Below are 16,748 nucleotides of genomic sequence, written 5' to 3' on the forward strand. Positions count from 1 at the left end.
CCGAAGCCCTACCTCCCAGGTGTGTGCACCCGGGCTCTCCCCCCCCGCCCCCGCTCGGTGCCGAGGCCATCACAGGTACCCTTGGGGGGTGAGCCTCCTCCCCTCCCCTCTAGATCCTACTGGGTACCATTCACAAGGATCTGAAACATATGGACAGACTGACACAGACAGACAGAAGGAGGCACAGTGTCTCCCTCCTGGGCTGTGTTTTGCTAACAGGAGGGTCTCGGGGGCCGTGGGGACCCCACCTTGAGGAGCGGGTCTGTGAGCAGAGAGCAGTCACGGACCACACCCATATGGTGCTCCCAGCACCCAGCTGGGGTCACACCTTCTCTGGGGGAGGCCGCGTGCAGGGGGGTGACGCCAGGGCCCCCGCAGCTCTGGGGCCAGTGGAGCTCCCGGCTCGCAACCAGACCGGGTGTGGCGGGAGGAAGGGACATGCACTGCTGGCTCCCCACCCCCAACCCCCGAGGGAGAGAGGGGGCAGGCCTGGCTCCTCCTGCTCCCAAGGAAAGGGACAGGTCCCCTCCACCGCTGGCGGTTTTAAACAGGGAGACACAGCAGCAGAAAGACACCCTTCCCTCTCCCTCCAAAGAACGGTTATCAGACTTCCTAGGTGGCGCAGTGGTAGAGAATCCGCCTGCCAATGCAGGGGACACGGGTTTGAGCCCTGCTCTGGGAAGATTCCACATGCCGCAGAGCAACGAAGCGCGTGTGCGCCACAACTATTCAGCCTGTGCTCTAGAGCCCGTGAGCCACAATTACTGAGCCCATGTGCTGCAACTATTGAGGCCCACATGCCTAGGGCCTGTGCTCCACAACAAGAGAAGCCACTACAATGAGGAGCCCGCGCACCACCATGAAGAGTAGCCCCCGCTCGCAGCAACGAGAGAAAGCCCATGGGCAGCAACGAAGACCCAACGCAGCCAATAAATAAATAAAAAATAAATAAAGAAATAAATTTACAAAGAACGGTTATCACTGGGCCGCTCTCCCCTCCCCTCCTCCCAGGATGGAGACCGACACCCGCAGCCCAGCGCCAGCCGAGGGACAGAGAGGGGAGCTGAGCCGGACGCCCAGGCGGCAGGGACCCTGCCCGGCGCCACCCACGCAGGAACCCCCGGCCCACCCGCACGCCCACCTTGCCCTTGCACACGAGGCCTCGGATGTAGGTCCACAGGGCGGTGCCGCAAGCACACAGGTGCTTTTCGACAGAGGCCACCCGGCTCTGGCCCGCCCGGCGGGGCGGGAGGTCCCGCAGGAGGCCCTGCAGGGCAGCTGCCCGCGGAGTCTCTCGCATCCTCAGCCGCGCTGCTCGAGGGGCTGGCGGCGGGCAGGGGTGCGATGCGACGGGAGCTCGGCAGGGCAGGAGCGGGACGGACAGCCGTGTGGCGCGTTCCCAGCCTCCCCCGCCTTTTGACCAGGCTTCTCGGGAAGCCCCGCCCCTGCAGCCTCGCCAAGGTCAAAGCCTCCCATTACGCCTGAGTTCTTGTTTGTGTGGAAAAAAATCTCCCCCGCCAGCAGCCTACTGGTTACGGGAACCCCGACGCGTCACGATTCTCTCTAAAGCCTAGAAAAGCCAAGCTTCCTCCTCAAGTGGCTGGTTTCCTGTCGGGGAGTCTGCAGACGCTGAGTAACCCGGGTCTGCCCGGCCAGTCTGCCGCGGGGCTGCACGTGCTCAGGGGACAACCGCCCCCCCCCCCAAACCAGTGACGCCATCATGGCAGGCGCTGCTGCGGCTGGACGCGGCTGGGAGAACACACCGCGGCCCCCAGAGCACAGCCAGCGGGCCCCGCGACAAGGGGTTCCGTGCCACTGTCCACCCCCAGCGCTGACGTCCGGCCCCACCCCCGCCTGGTCCCAGAGCGCAGACCTGGGCCGCGGAGCTGCTGGGTGGCTCCCGTGGGAAGATGGTCCCCAGGCTGGCTCGGCTCCAACAGACAGAGCGTGCGGAGCAGAGCGGAAGCGGCGTGGGGGTCACACGAGGGCGAGGCCCCGGCGGCTCCGTCCAGCCCCAAACAACGCTCAAGGCTGGCAGGCGCTCTCCGGGGCTATTTCAAGCACAGCGACGTAAACAAGCGGGGACCAGGGTTGGGAAACGAGAAAGGAGGGGAGAGGACCAGGAAGTGGCAGTCGAGGGAAAACCCGGGGCCGCCGTCAGGGTCCAGGCGAGGAACGTGCCTGCTGCTCGGGGCCAGGGCCCGCGTGGGCAGGGGCGCCTGCTCACACCCGTATTCCCAGGAGGAAGGTCCCCGCGCGTCTCCCCCCAGGGCTGGGCAAGTGGGGGCCCCCCAAGGAGCAAGTGGGGGTCGTAAGCTTGGTGGACGGTTGCCCCAAGGTCAGCCTGGAAGACGGCCCTGCGCAACCAGCCAGGGAGGCAGCGGGGGTGGGGCAGGCACCGAGGACCAGGCACTGCCCTGCTTGTCCCGTCGCAGACACGGCCAGACGGACAGCCCTGGGGCATCTCCTCACCCATCCCAGACTGGGCAGGGGTAGGAGCGAACTGTCCAAAAAAGGATGCGCGGTTCCGTCCTCACCGGCCTCCTTGGAGACCGCAGTTTCCTCCGGGAAACTGTCACCAGCCAGGATGGTCCAGTGGGGCCTCCCCAGCCTGCATGCCTGAGCGCCACATGTCTGCACTGTAACCCCCTCCCTGCAGGGGTCCTCTTAGGGGGACCAGAGACTCCCCCCAGCAGCGGTGTCTGCTCTCACTAGCCTGTTCTCAGGAGCTCTCTCCTCTACGTCTTTGACTCCTTCCTGCCCTTCCCTGACCCCTACTGGGCCACAGCATCACCGCAAAAGACAAAGGACAGCTCCGATCAAAAAGACAGACAGTAACAAGTGTCGGCGAGGACGTGGAGACACAGGAGCCCTCGGGCTCCACCTCTGGGATGTGAGCGGCTGCGGCCTCTCTGGAAAAGCAGGGCAGCTCCTCACAAAGTTAACCTTGGCTGCCGGGCCTGGCAATTCCCCTCCCGGGTCTCACACAGGAAGGAGGAAAACATCTGTTAACACACAGACCGTGTACACGTTCGCAGAGCATTAACCGTCACAGCCTGCAGCTGGAAACAACCCGAGTGCCCATCAGCCGGTGAACAGATGGACAAACAGAACGTGGCATGTGGATACACGGATGAGACACGGTCCAGCCAAAAAAGGAATCAAGGAAACGCGCTAGGACGTGCGTGACCCTCAAAACCATTGCGCTAAGTGGAGGAAGCCAGTCACAGAGACCACGTCACGAAGCACGCTTCTGTTTCTAGGAAACATGCAGGATGAGCGAATCTATGGACAAAAAGCGGGTCAGCCTGGGCCTGGGAACAGGGACACCGTTTTGGGGGGGTGGAAACATTCTCCAATGGGATTGTTGGTGATGGCTGTACAACGCGGTAAGTTACTAAAACGCACTGACTTGTCTACTTCAGAGGGATGCATTGTATGGTATGTCGGTTAACGAAAAAAAGATACCATGTCCCCAAGTGGACCACAATAGAGCAAGGAGAGCCTGGGCCCCAGCACCCCTCTCCCCATGGTGACAGGGATGTGCTCTTGTGGTTTTACACGTTCACAACGTCTACAGCCTAAAATCTTCCTCAAATGCTGTTAAAAACACTCACCGCCCAGTTTACAACACGGTCGCACCTCGTTCACCTCTGACCCCCTCACTGCACCCTCAGCCCCAGGTACACAAGCGGCCCTGGCACAGGGACCGGCCAGGCGGACGGACCGTGCACCACCCTGAGATAATCCTGACGGCAGGTGCGACGCGGGGACTGAGTGACAGTATCTGCTGCCCCCTTCCCATCTTCCTGCCTGACGTGTCTCCAGGGCTCTTATCCGCACTCTGGCGGGTGTGTGTCTCTCCTGCTAGAACACGAGCGCCCCAAGGACGGGGCCTTCTCTGTTTCATTCACTGTGGTCTCTCTGTGCCCAGATATCTCTGCAAACATACATCACAGCATTGTGCAAGCATCCCACTGTGCATCTCCAGAACATGCTCATCTTCCCAAACACAAACTCTAGTCCCCACTAAGCAATAACTCTCTGTCCATCCCACCTGCCCACCTCACCCCCACAGTGGCCTCTATTCTACTTTCTGCCTCCATGAATTTGACTACACAGGGTATCTCATTCAAGTGGAATCAGACAGTATTTGTCCTTTTGTGACTGGCCTATTTCACTGAGCAGAGGGTCCCCAGGGTTCACCCACGCTGTGGTATGTGCAGAAGTCCTTCCCTCTTAATGGCTGTATACTATTCCACGGTATGGCCTCCCCACACTTTATCTTCTCACCTGTTGGTGGATGCTTGGGTTCTTTTCAGTTTGAGGCTGTCATGGTCTGTGCTGCTGAGAACATGTGTGTACAAGTCTTGGTGACACTTCCACACCTGGTGACACCGCCAGGGACTTCCCTGCACTCCTGGGGCACAACAGCCCAGAACGGGCTGTCGGATGGGGAGACTGCCCAAGAGTGGGCAGACCTCACAGCGTGGTGAGGCCTGGAGGGTGGATGCCAGGATGCCCCAAAAGGGGCACAGTTGGAGTCCTCAGCCTGTACCCAGTCAGACTCCCTCGCATGAGGCAAGCTTCCCTGGCTGGAGGAGAGGTCTGGGAAGCCACGTCTGGCCCCAGACGGCAATCTCTAATACAGCGAGGGTCAAACCAGACCCCCGAGGCCCCCGTCTCCCCTGTGAGGCTCACCTACGACATAAAACATTAAAAAAAAAAAAACACCTCTGATGCTCCCAATGGAATCTGAACTGTGAGCCCAGCGAGACACACACAAGAGCAGGGGAAACAGGAGAAGACAAAATTCTAGGACGGGATATAACGTTACCCTCTGAGCAGGAGAAACAGGACGCTGCACACCGAGGCGAGAGAAGGAGAACTTAAGGAAGAAATCCACAACAGCTGTGAGGCTCCACGTTCCCTGGGCTTTGCCGACCCTGGGGATGCTCCCTGGCCGCCGCCGAGCACGTGTGGGGGCATTCGGGCCCCTGTCCTACCCCAGCAACTCCTCAGGCCACGTGCGCCCCGTACACCCCCCTGCACCTGGCTGGTCTTGGAGCCTAGGATGTGGTCATCTCCACCCAAGAAACTGGCCCCTGAAGCCCCAGACTCGGGGACCCTCCACGAAGGCATCTCTGTGCTGACTCCTCCCTCCCCCCACATAACTGCACCACCAGGCTGCTGGCCACCCCGGGCAGGGCCTGCTCCGGCTCGAGGCCTGTCTGCAGCATCCTCCTCCCCGAGCGCTGGACCCTGAAGCTGGGGGCAGATGTCTTCTTGTTCTCGGGCTCCCCGGGGCCTGACACACAGAGGCTGTCGGTCGCTAGGGTGGCACAGCGGTCCCCTGGGGTCTGAGGACGGACAGCTCGCTGAGGGGCAGACCTGGGTCAGAGAGGACGTCACGGGCCCCTCTACACCTGCCCGCAACGACCCCGGGGCCACGTCCCCCGTGGGACACCCTGTTCTTCCTCCCTTCTGGTCCCTGGCTGGTGCTCTGAGCTAACCAGCTCACCCACTCCGGGTTCTGGACGGGGAGCTCCCCCAGCCTTCTCTCAGGGGGCCTCCGTCTCTCGGGGAGGGAAACAGGACCTGGCAACTCACCCAGGACAGTCACCTGAAGAGCAGGGCCTGAAACCTGAGAGCCAGGCCAGCGGTTCCTGAGTCCACGCCTCACCGACACCACGTGGGGGAGTAAAGACAGACGAATCCAGAACCCTACCCTGGGGACTAGGACCTAGCTGCCCAGAGGACTCCGACGCCTCCGGCCCGGACAGATGTGTCCGACTGCCATCCCTGGCCCCTTGGGGCCTGCTGATCCCTGGCCGGCTCTGCCTTCTCCCTGGGCCCCCTCAGACACCCTGGGGAGCTGCGCGTCCCCCCCTCAGGAAGGGCTCTCCACGCAGCTTCCGAGCGACGGTGTGTCCGTGGGGCAGGGGGGCAGCGGGGGTGGGGAGGTATGCAGGGACATGCCCCCCCCACCCCACCCCACAGCAGGACATGCAGGGCCGCACACCCCTTGCACGTGGCCCAGCTTGGAAGGCACCTGGAGCTACTGGGAAAAGCCCCAACTCAAGAAGGCTGGGCCCTGGGAGTCATGGACGCCCTCCCTGTGGTGCACCCCACACAGAAAAAGCGTTCTTGGGGAGGGGGAGGGAGAAAGAGGCCTGGCTGGGGTCCCAGGGTGTCTCTGGCACGACCACCCTCCCCCGACTTCCTTCCCTCTTCCTCCCGAGCATCCCGATTTGTAAACAACACCCTCCCCGCCACCGCCACCACCGCCTACAGCCTGAGTCACAAACCGCCCTCTGGGGTTCCCCCAACCCCCTGCCAGGAGGATGCCCTCTCAGGGCTCAGCTTTCCCACCTGTGTCCCCACGGAAGCACAGGAGAGGGGGTGGAGCCGCAGCCAGCCATTTCCACTAACAACAGTGATGACAGATAACAATCGTAACAGCACCAGCGGACGCTGAAGGCCCCCCCCCACGCCTCCGTGATCCCTCCCCGCCCGTTTACAGGTGAGGAGAGGAGGCTGGGGAGACAAAGCCACGACGCACCCCAGGTCCCGGGAGGTGCAGTGGGGCCCGGCGGCCTGACAGAGTCTCTCCGTGACCTACCTCTGCGTGCTCCTCGGAGCTGTTTTCCAACTACAAGCACCCCTCACTTTCCTGTGCTCCGCAGATACTATGTTTTTACAAATTGAAGGTGTGCGGCAACCCTGTGCTGTCAGATGCTCCTTGGCGTGTGTCAGCAAGCAAGTATTTTTTAATGAAGATACTTACATTGCTTTTTCAGGGACAATGCCAGTGCACACTTAGACGTCAGCACAGCGCCAAAATAACCTTTACGCGCACTGGGAAATCAGAAAATTCACGTGACTTGCTTCACTGCCGCGAGGTAGCCTGTGGGTCTTGTCCCTGCGGCGTGTCCTCAAGAGGTCAATTTTAGCGAGAATCCTGCCACGTCAGTTTAGCAAAAAGCCCCCATCCTCGACACCGGACCAGGCGCGCCCTCCCCACGTCCCCCGGTGACGTCTGGTCACCCGGGCCTGTCTTCAGCAAGGATCCCACTGGGTCGGCTTGGCCGGACGTCCCTTGGCCCTTCACTACTGCCATTACTGGAGTTCCCGGTCATCTTCCAGCTGCCCCCCGTCCCCCGGGTGGTACATTTCTTGTCGCTTCAGGACTGAGCCCCCACTCTCTCCTAGTTCCACAGCTCCCCGGAACGAAGTCTGCTGTGCTGCTTTAACAAGGCCGTGAATGCATTTTTTGACAGGGTCCACCCCCACCCCCCTCAACCTCACATCTGGGTCCTACTGGAAGGAGGACGGTCTGAGGGTCTCAGAGCGCCACGGACGGGTGGGGAAGCACAGGCAGAGGACAGACAGGAGCAGCAGCAGGGACTCAGGGAGATGCGCCCTACCGACCCCTCAACCTCACCGCGCACGTGTCTTCTCCGGATGGGGCAGGCACTCACCTGGCACCCCCGACTGTCCGAGAATATAGGTTGTGAGCACAAGAAAACGCTTTGTTTACACCCAGATGCATCACGGCAAAGGGTTTCCAAGGAGGGCTTGACGTAGTCAGAGAGGAAGACAAGCGTCAGTTCTTTTCTCGACTCCTCTCTGAGACCCCCGTGACCCAGCGGCAGTGCTCAGAGGCCCCAGCTCAAAGCCCGCCACACCTGGGACCCCAGCCGTGAAGGATGCAGGTGATTGGAGTGAAAGGTGGGAGGACCCGGAGCTGAGAAAAGGAGCCGGGCACCAGCCTGTCAGCGCGCCATGGGCTCTGCAAGACGCCTGTGGGTGAGGGAGGCCGGGGCTGGGGGCGGGTGCAGACAAAGGGAGCCAGCCATCCTCAAGGGGCAGAGGTGACGACTAAGGACCAGAGCGACCGCCAGCACGAGACAGGTGCCCAAACACGGCGGCGCTCAAAGGCGTGGAATAGCACCGTCTGGGGACCGCCCCGGCGTCCATCAAGAGCCGAACGGCCCAGGGGACTTCCCTGGTGGTCCAGTGGCTGAGAATCCGCCTCCCAATGCAGGGGACACGGGTTCGATCCCTGGTCGGGGAACTAAGATTCCACATGCCGTGGGGCAACTAAGCCCGCGTGCCACAACTAAAGAGCCCGCGTGCCTCAACCACAGAGCCCACGCGCTCTGGAGCCCGTGCACCACAACTAGAGAGAAGCCCGTGTGCGCAGTGAGGTTGGAATCCACGGGAGTCCACACAAAGCCACGAGGGTGGACAAGGTCTACTTGGAAACATGGGGCTGGGTCTCGAGATCACCGCGGGGAGTCAATGCATGAACCATGAGGCAGTAAATATCCCATGTGAGCCGCCCATGCAGCGGCCCACCTGCCAAGCTCATGCGGGGTGGCCCTGGTGGAGGGAGCGACGTGGCTGGCCACGGGTTCCTGGTTGGGACCCCAGAAGTGGGATGCATAACAAACTCTCACCTGCCTTTCTGCTTCTCCCACCCGGAAGCCTGGCTCTACACCAAGACCCCACAACTGGCCGGACGGAACACCAGGCTGATAGGGAGCAAGAAGGGATCATCCCCTTCTCACCCAAGATGGAAGCCACAGGCGGGAGCCGGCCCTGGTGAACCAGCCCCACCTGAGAGGGGCCATGAGGCCTGCCCTCATCCCTGTGCCGGGCAAGGCTGCCGCCCTGCTCCCTGACGTGCACCCCAAGCGCAGGGGGCTCACCAGAGCACCGCCCTGGGCTGGCGTCCCCTCCCACCCCGGGTGGCCCCCACCTTAGGAGAGCCCAACCCCTGGTAGCACTGGCTGCCTCTCCCTGTGTTTCTGTCCTGCCCTGTGGTGCCAGCTGGCGGGGGGGTGAGAGCAGCAGAACAGGGCGACTGGAGGGGCAGTGTTGCTTTCAGACCTTCTCTCGCGGTACGGGGGTCCCTGGAGACCCTAAGCCATCAAGTTCCCCAATGAGCTTCCAAGGTGGGGAAGCCAGCAGCGCGCAGCTCCCGGGAAGCCGGCCAGCCAGAGCGGGGACTCCCAGACTCGCCAGCAGAGATGACGGACTACGCAGGGATGAGTCACCCTCTCCCGTCCTTCCTGCTGCGAGGAGCTTCACTTCCTGTCCCAGGGAAGGGACAAGGCGGGGCTTCCTGGAGAGCCCTGTCCCCCCACAGTCCCCTGGAATGTCTGACCACTCTCCCCAGGAGGCCTCACCCGGGGGTCCTGGGGCACCATGGGGAGCGGGGAGCAGTCAGGGCCCACCTCCAGGGCAGAGGCAGGGAGGATGCCGCGTAGCTGGGTCTGGTAAGATGCCCCATAAGGAAAGAGGGTACCGGGGCTTTCTCCACGGGGAAAAGAACCGTGCAGGGGAGGCGGCAAGACGCGCAAGGCAGGGGCTTCCTGGCGGCCCAGTGGCTAAGACTCCGCGCTTCCACTGCAGGGGGCGCGGGTTCCATCCCTGGTCGGGGAACTGACATCCCACACCAAAACAAACAAACAAATAAATGGGGCGGGGGGGGAGAGAAAAAAAAGAAACACAAGGCAGGTGGTGCAGCTCCTGCCTGCCCGTCCTCAGAAGGACGGAGGGCCCGGATGGCTTGGACCTGGGGACACCTCCCTGGTCCGGTGCAGACACTTACTCCTGGCCCACCCGGGGCTCCTATGACAACTCCAGGGAGGACCTGTGCCCCAGGAGGGGTGCAGCTACACCCCCTGGAATCTGGGTCTAGAAGCCAGAGAGAAGACGTCAGGCGGGTAGACTCAGACTCTCGTGCTTTTCCAAGAAGAGGTGGCTCCCGACTGCCACGTGCAGCCCAGGGCACCACCCCGGCGGCCTGCCTCAGGGCCGTCGGGAGGCCACGGAGGCACTGCGGCCCCACTGGAAAAACAGGTGGAACTGAAATTGCTTTGGGGACAAGATGGGGCATGAGAGTCAGACAGACAGAGGGTCAGGAAAGGACCCGGGAAGGTGCCAGCCCAGGTCTCCCACGGCAGATGGGTCAGAGCCGGGCCTGCCTCACCCCCACGGGGAAAGGACACCGAGCACCCGGAGCGGGGGCTGGGGGGAGACCACGTGGTGGGGGGGGGAAGACCGGACCCCACGGGGAGCAGAGGGCAGCGGCTCACCTGCACCTGGCCCTTCCCCATGATCCTGTCGGCGCTCTCGCCGCCGTCCTCCTTGGTCATCTTGGTTTTGTTGTAACACTTCTCGTAGCACAGTATCCTCAAGGTCTGCGAGCCTTCCAGCTCGATCTCAAACTCCTGGGGCCCCGAGAGAGAAGGAAAGCCCCGCGTTCACGGGCAGGACCCAGCGAGTGGAGGTCAGCACTGCCGGCCGGGGGGGCCTCTGAACCTCGGCTCCTGCACAGACAGACGCCGACCTTCCCCGGGAGGCCCCCCATCGAGACTCTCCTCACTTTCGTCCCTCGATGCAGACCCTCGGAAGCGACTCCCCGGTGAGCATCACACTGCGGTCCAGTCTGGATGCTTCTGGACGCTCTCAGCACCTCTCAAACCTAATCCCACCTCCTTAAGCCAGCATCTCACAGGGCGGTCCCCGCACCACCTGTAGCAGAGGCTCCGGGTGCTGGTTACAGACGCAGACACTCTGGGCTTTGCGGTGTGATCCCACAGAGGGGCACCGATTACGACAAGTGGCCCGCTCTGGAGCATCAACAGTGGGGGAGGCTGTGTGCATCGGCGGGGGACCGCGATGGGGGTGGGGGAGGGGAGTTACGGGGACTCTCTGTCCTTTTTCTTTTTTTTTACATTTTTAATAACACCAATCTTTATCATGTGTCTTGGATTCCTGCTCTTGGATTATTTTTTTCCTTGTGAAATCACTGTCCTTTCTACTCAGTTTTGCTGTGGACCTAAAGCTGCTCTACAAACAAAGTCGATCTGAAAGGAAAAGAAACACCGACCCAGGGAGGCGACCTAGGAGAGAGGAACCTGGGAAGAAAGAATTCCCCCGCAGGCTTTCGAGGGGTCTGCTGTGGGGTGTGCGGTACCACCTGCTCCTCCATCACCCCGTGACACCTTCAATACATGCTGCCTTTCTCACCAGCGCTTCTGCAGGCACGGGTTCTCACTGGGGAAATGGCGGGGGCACAGATATTTCTGAGCCTGAATGGGGAGGGTGTATGTGCCGGGAACGTGTGCGGCCCTGGAGAACCCACACGCACAGCCAGGGTGGCGGCCGGGTGGCCTGCTGCTCTGAGGCTCCCCAGCCCCTTGCTCGGTCCCTCGGGCCCCCAGGGCTGGTTCACACCGGAACCCTCTGCACGGCATCCAGAACCCCGCCCTCGTTGCCTCTGCTGGGTCGTGGCCCCCCCACTCTCTGCAAAGCCTGCTTCAATGGATCCACTTGGCTGTGACCCCCTTGTCACAGCAGCCACCAGCCCTTTCCGCACAGGCACCCAGAGCTATAAGGACCAGGCAGTCGGTCGGCTCTCCGTGCCTCCGTCCTACGGAGGCGGGGGCGGCCCAGCTAATGACCACAGGAGTGCTGCTGAGAAAAGAGACCGGGGTTCCCTGCAGCCCAGCGAGGCCCCCACGAGCAGAGCCCCGGCTTCCGGACGCCGAGAGGGTCACAGAGCCAAACGCGCGTTCCAGTTTCCGAGGGAAAACGCCATGGAAACCTCCCAAGGAAACACTGAGCAAAAACAAAGGCCTTAATAACAAGAAGCCCTTCTAAGTTCTTTTTCCAGACACTTCGTCAGGAAAACAAGTTTCTTTGTAATGGGGGGGGGGGGCCCACGGGGGAGAATTCTCTGGAACACGGAGATAAAATCTCTTGGCGCTCTGCTCCCCCAGGAGATTCCAGGAACACTGGCACGGTTACCTGCGGGGAAGCCCTGGGGGGAGGGGGGCCACACTCGCCCTGGAAGGTGTTCCTCCCGCTCGCCCGGGAGTGGGGCCTCACCTCGTTCCAGTTGGGCTCAGCCGTGTCCCTGTAGACGCGCGTCTTGGCTTTATTCACAAAGTAGCCAAAGGAATCCACCTCCAGGGTGCAGTACAGACCTTCAGGAGAGCGACAGGGACAGGGTATCACCCACGTTTTTCTTTTTTATAAAAGCAGGCATTGTTTCCTAAATCATAAAAAACAATCTGGGTTTTGTTTTTGTTTTGCTTTTTTGGCCGCACCACGTGGGATGCGGGATCTTGGTTCCCGGACAAGGGATGGAACCCGTGCCCCCTCCAGTGGAAGCGTGGAGTCCTCACCACTGGACCGCCAGGGAAGTCCTCGGTTTTCTTTGTGAAACGAGACACCTGATCCGTGGCTGGTACGATTACCTCCCCTGACAAGAGTGTGCTGGGAACATTCGCTCCCCGTACCCCCCGCTCACTGACAGCAGCTCAGTGCTCGGAGAAAAGTGGGCGCAGGGGCATGGAGGGGGCGCGGCGTCCGTCAGTGTACGAATAAAGTTGGTACAGGGCAAAACGAACATGTATTTGAATTCACACTTATTCAAATCTAGTTACTGAGACAATGTATTCAATAGAAATTGTGTTCTGTTCTTGTTTTAAAGAACAGTTTTACTGAGGTATGAATTATATACCATAAAGTTTGCTCATTTTAAGTGTCCAATTCAACACTTTCTGGTACGTTTACAGAGTTACGCAATCATCACCACTATTCAATTTTAGAACATTTCCATCACCCCTAAAAGATCTCTTATGCCCATTTTCCCCATTCAACCACAAATCTATAAATTTGCTTCTTCTGTCTACCCAAATCTTTTGCTCATTTTTTAAAGACTGGGCTGTCTCAAGCATTGAGTTGTAAGAGTTCTCCATGTATTCTGGATACAAGGCTCTGACCATATATACAGAGCTTGTAAATATCTTCTATCCTGTGGCTTGGCAGGGATTTCTTGTTTGGTTTCGTAGCAACAGTGGGAAGGTCAGCAGGATGGTGCCTGCCCTGTGTCCCCCTCCGAGGGCCCCTGAGAGCTCGGGGTCAGGCTGACAGGTGAGCGTGTGCGGCACCTGGGCTGAAATGCGACCAGCTCTCACTGCTCCGACAGCTCGAGTGGCCGGGAGAGGCGCCCCTGGAGGGGAAGGATTAAAAGGGCATCCCTCCGGCTCATCAGAGAGGTAGAATCTCCTCTGCTGACCAGGGTCAGGGTGCCGGCCCTCGGCCTCCTGGCTTCCTGGGAACCTAGGCTGCCTTTTCTGTCTGTAGCAAACCCCAGTCCCTGCAATCGCACGACCCGCCTGCAGGGGGCAGCTCCCCAGCTTGCAGGGTCTGAGCCCGGTGCGGCCAAGGGCAGGGTGCACCCCGGGAAAGCAACCCCACACACCGTGGGCGTCAGCCAGCACCGCGCCTCCCGGCGGTCCGCTGCTTCCCTGGTCCCTGCACCCTCCGGCTCAGGGCCCGGCCGCCTTCCTCCCCAAACCAGCCGCTTACTTGAACTCTGCTTAAAGCCGGTGGCGGAGTGGACAATGACATTCAGGAACCCGTACAGCCCCGGAGACTCATCGTCTGTGCGAGAGACCAGAGAGGTGAGCGTGCGTCCCCCTGGGAGAGGCAGGCAGGTGACAGGCTCTGCTTCAAGGTGACCCTCACGGGGGCACTGCATGGCTGTCACTTGCTTAGCAGGGAACCAGGCGATGTCACGAGCAGAAACACACCCATCACGGCCTCTGTCTCGGGGACCTTTGGATCTAGCTGGGTTCACAACACGGGCAAACCAGGGACGGAGAAGAGACTGACAGGTTCTCAGGACAGGAGAGAGGTTGGGGAGCACGCCACGTGGATGGGGTGTGAGTGCGTGAGTGTGCAAAGCACATCCCTGTGTGTGACGGCGTGTGCACAAGTGCCGTGTAACAGTGAACGCAAGATGCAGCACGACCACAGGTGGGGGTGGGCGGCACCAGGCCGAGGGCAGGTGGGAGGACGGGGAGCGCGGCCAGAGCACAGAGGGTCTTGGGAGCGGCTCGCGACTTGGGACCGGGTCATGGGTCTTCTCAGCCGCCCGGCGGCCACCGCCGCCTGGGAGCGTCCCGTCCATGCCCAGGAGAGGCCGACAGGCCCTCAGGAGCACGCGCAACCCTTGGCATGGAGGTCCCTGGTCCCAGGACAGCGCTAACAGCAGAAAGGGACGCAGCCCGAGGGGACGGCCCACCTTCTTTGTTGATGGTCAGCGGGATGCTGTGGACGGTCTGCAGCTTGACGCACGAGTTGGTCAGCATCTGCAGCTCCACGGACGTCAGGGAGAAGCTCTTGAAACCTGAGACGGGGGCACAGGCACACCAACCGGTGAGTCTCTCCGGCGCGTCTCTCCAGCACTTGGACCCTCCAGGACCCCAGGGGCATCCCCCCGCTGGGTCCTCAGCACACCCGGTGAGGAGGCCCGCAGGGGCCACCCGCTCCCAGGGAGGAGCCGGGAAGGGCCAGGCGAGGCGTGGCCCTGGGGGGCCCAGGCTGGGCCCAGAGGGCGGGAGGGACCTTCGCACAAGGCCCACAAGCACAGGGGTCGCCCGCCGCCCTGGCACAGCTTCGAGGCCGCTGTGCAGGGGTGCCCCGGGGCACCTTCCTGGGGGGCTCTCTCCCCTCCGCCCCCATCTCTCCACCAGGTGGGGAAAGGGGCTTATTTCTGAGCAGAGAACAGACACTGTAAACGGTCTGGGCCCCTGGTTACAACAGGACACCTGGGACAGGAGCACTGGCGGGGCCCCGGGCACCGGCCTTCAGAGTCACCGGAAGCGCCTGGTCCCCAGAGGCAGTGGCACTGGGGGCTCAGCACAGGCACGAGTGATGCCCCTGGGGGAAGAGGAGCTCAGGGCAGAGGCGTGAGGAGCCCCCAGCCCCCCTGGGATGTGGTACTCAGCCTGGCTCCCCCTGCAAGAGGGACGGGGCACAGAGGGCACACGCGGGGCCCTTCCAGCGAAGATGGCTCAGGAATCCCAAACCGGGGCCGGGGGAGGGAACCAGGCAGCTGCGGCCCCAGGACGTCAGGGTCTGCCGGCCCGCCCTGAAGGCGGCCAGGCAGGACGGGGCAGCTCTGAGCTGCGCAGAAGGAAGAGACTGCTAAGGGAGGCAAGCGCCTGGAGAAGCGGCCGCCGGGATGGGAGCGGGCGCCGTCCTGACAGTGGTCAAGGGCGGGCGGCAGGGCCAGCACCGTGTGGCTGCCCAGGTGGCCCGGCCAAGGGCCTTACGGCATCAGCTTCTGCTGGGCTGTGCGGCAGGCCTGGGGGCAGGCAGGGCAGGCGGGCCACGTGCATGTCAGCCTCGGAAAGGCAGCGGGGGTGCAGGGGGACCCCGGGGGGGCAGGCAGGGAGCAGGGTAGGGAGGTCCAGGAGGCAGGTGGGTGGGAGGGGGGGCACAGACGGCAGGGGTTCCTATCAGGGCAGCCCTTCCCCAATCGTTTCCTGTATTAGAGCTCCAAGGCACATCTCGCTTGGAAAAGAGCTCCACTGCCCCACGGGGAAAACAAGCTTTGAGCCACAGGAGGCAGCCGTCCGGCCCTGACGCTCCCGAGCCCACGCGGGGCGCACCGGCCACTCACACTTCTTCTGCTGCTCCCGGATGTGCTCCCTCCACTCCGCCCGCTCGTAGTCGGATGAGATCAAGAACGTGTAGCTCTGGGGGCGGGGGCAGGGAGGGCACAGCCCAGTTATCTCCGCCCCGGCTGAGCGGGCGCCCGGCGGATCCAGGGCTCCGTCCTGGTCACCACGCGGACCCTGCAGTGTCCCCGCACAGCCGTGCCACCCCCGCCCTGCAGGCGGCCAGAGCTGGGGCAGGTGTGCTCACGGCACGGCGTGTCCCTCCCTGCACCCTCCGCTGCACCTGGGTCAGGGTGTGGTGTGCCACTGCGCAGGGCCACCAGGTGGGACCTGCAGAGGAGAGCGCGGACGCCCACAAGCGGGGCCGTGACGCAGAGGCAGGGCGCCCGCAGAGCCCCCCGGCTGCCCTTCCCGGCTGCTCCCTGCCGGGTGTGGGATGCCCGCCGAGGAAAGGCCCCGGCGATGGAGGCAGCAGGAGCCACGCGGCAGGGAAGCTGCCTCTCGGGCCCACGAGGTGCCGGACAGCATCCCCGCACGGAGGGCCGGGTCCGCACGCACCCGCGAGGCCCCTGCCCCACGGAGACCCCCTGGAGACGCCACCACCTCCCAGCCACGAGGGGCCCACCTTGCCGTGGCGGCTGTGCACGCGGAAGGCCATGCTGGGCGACATGAGCAGCAGCAGCGACTCCTGCTCCGAGAGCTTCTTCCGCAGCCGCTCGACGGCCTTGCTGCCCTTGTTCGCTCTCTGCGGGGAGAGGATGCGTCGCGTCTCCGGCCCTGGCCCAGAGCGGCCCGCTCCCGCTCAGCCAGCGCCCCCGCCCCCGACGCCCAGTCCGTAGAGGACGGGAGCCCGCCCGGCGGCCCCGCGTGGACAGGGCCTCGGCCGCAGCGCCCGCGCCTGACACGGGCTGCCAGGCGTGCTCCGTCCATCCTTCTCGAGGGAGGACGTGCTTCCTCTCACAAACCTCCCTTCTTCCGCTTTCTCCGAACCTGGACAACATGAAGGGGCCTGTCGGGACCCCCAGGGCCCCTCCCTGCACCCGGATCTGCCACGTGTCAACATCAGGCCTCCCGGGAGTGATTGCGAAGGTCCTGATGGAGGGTGACACGCGCCCCCAGGACCTGGTTGGGAAAACCCTCCCTGCTGTGTGCCTCCCGCCTGAAGCTCTCCGTCCCGGGGGGAGGCTGTGCCGCCTGCCACTAGGTAGAGGCCGTGGCTCGGATGCGTGAGTGGTGGCAGAGGGCTTGACGGCCCCG

General features: G+C 62.6%; 1 protein-coding gene across 5 annotated transcripts in view; it reads right to left on the reverse strand.

Annotated features, from left to right (window-relative positions):
- The window catches only part of BCR (BCR activator of RhoGEF and GTPase), a 91,916-nt gene that overhangs the window by 6,528 nt on the left and 68,640 nt on the right, over positions 1-16,748 (reverse strand). For 4 of the 5 annotated variants that reach the window (XM_057744913.1, XM_057744912.1, XM_057744911.1 and 1 more), the window contains 7 exons: positions 16,117-16,236; positions 15,494-15,569; positions 14,111-14,215; positions 13,393-13,467; positions 12,126-12,233; positions 11,905-12,002; positions 10,107-10,241 (listed from right to left, as the gene is read on the reverse strand). In XM_057744913.1, coding sequence (XP_057600896.1) covers positions 10,107-10,241; positions 11,905-12,002; positions 12,126-12,233; positions 13,393-13,467; positions 14,111-14,215; positions 15,494-15,569; positions 16,117-16,236 — 717 coding nt within the window. The remainder of the gene's footprint in view (positions 1-10,106; positions 10,242-11,904; positions 12,003-12,125; positions 12,234-13,392; positions 13,468-14,110; positions 14,216-15,493; positions 15,570-16,116; positions 16,237-16,748) is intronic. The other variant, XM_057744910.1, reaches the window with a different exon arrangement.

This window comes from Hippopotamus amphibius, chromosome 8 (assembly GCF_030028045.1).
Source record: "Hippopotamus amphibius kiboko isolate mHipAmp2 chromosome 8, mHipAmp2.hap2, whole genome shotgun sequence".
NCBI classification, from domain to species: Eukaryota; Metazoa; Chordata; class Mammalia; order Artiodactyla; family Hippopotamidae; genus Hippopotamus; species Hippopotamus amphibius.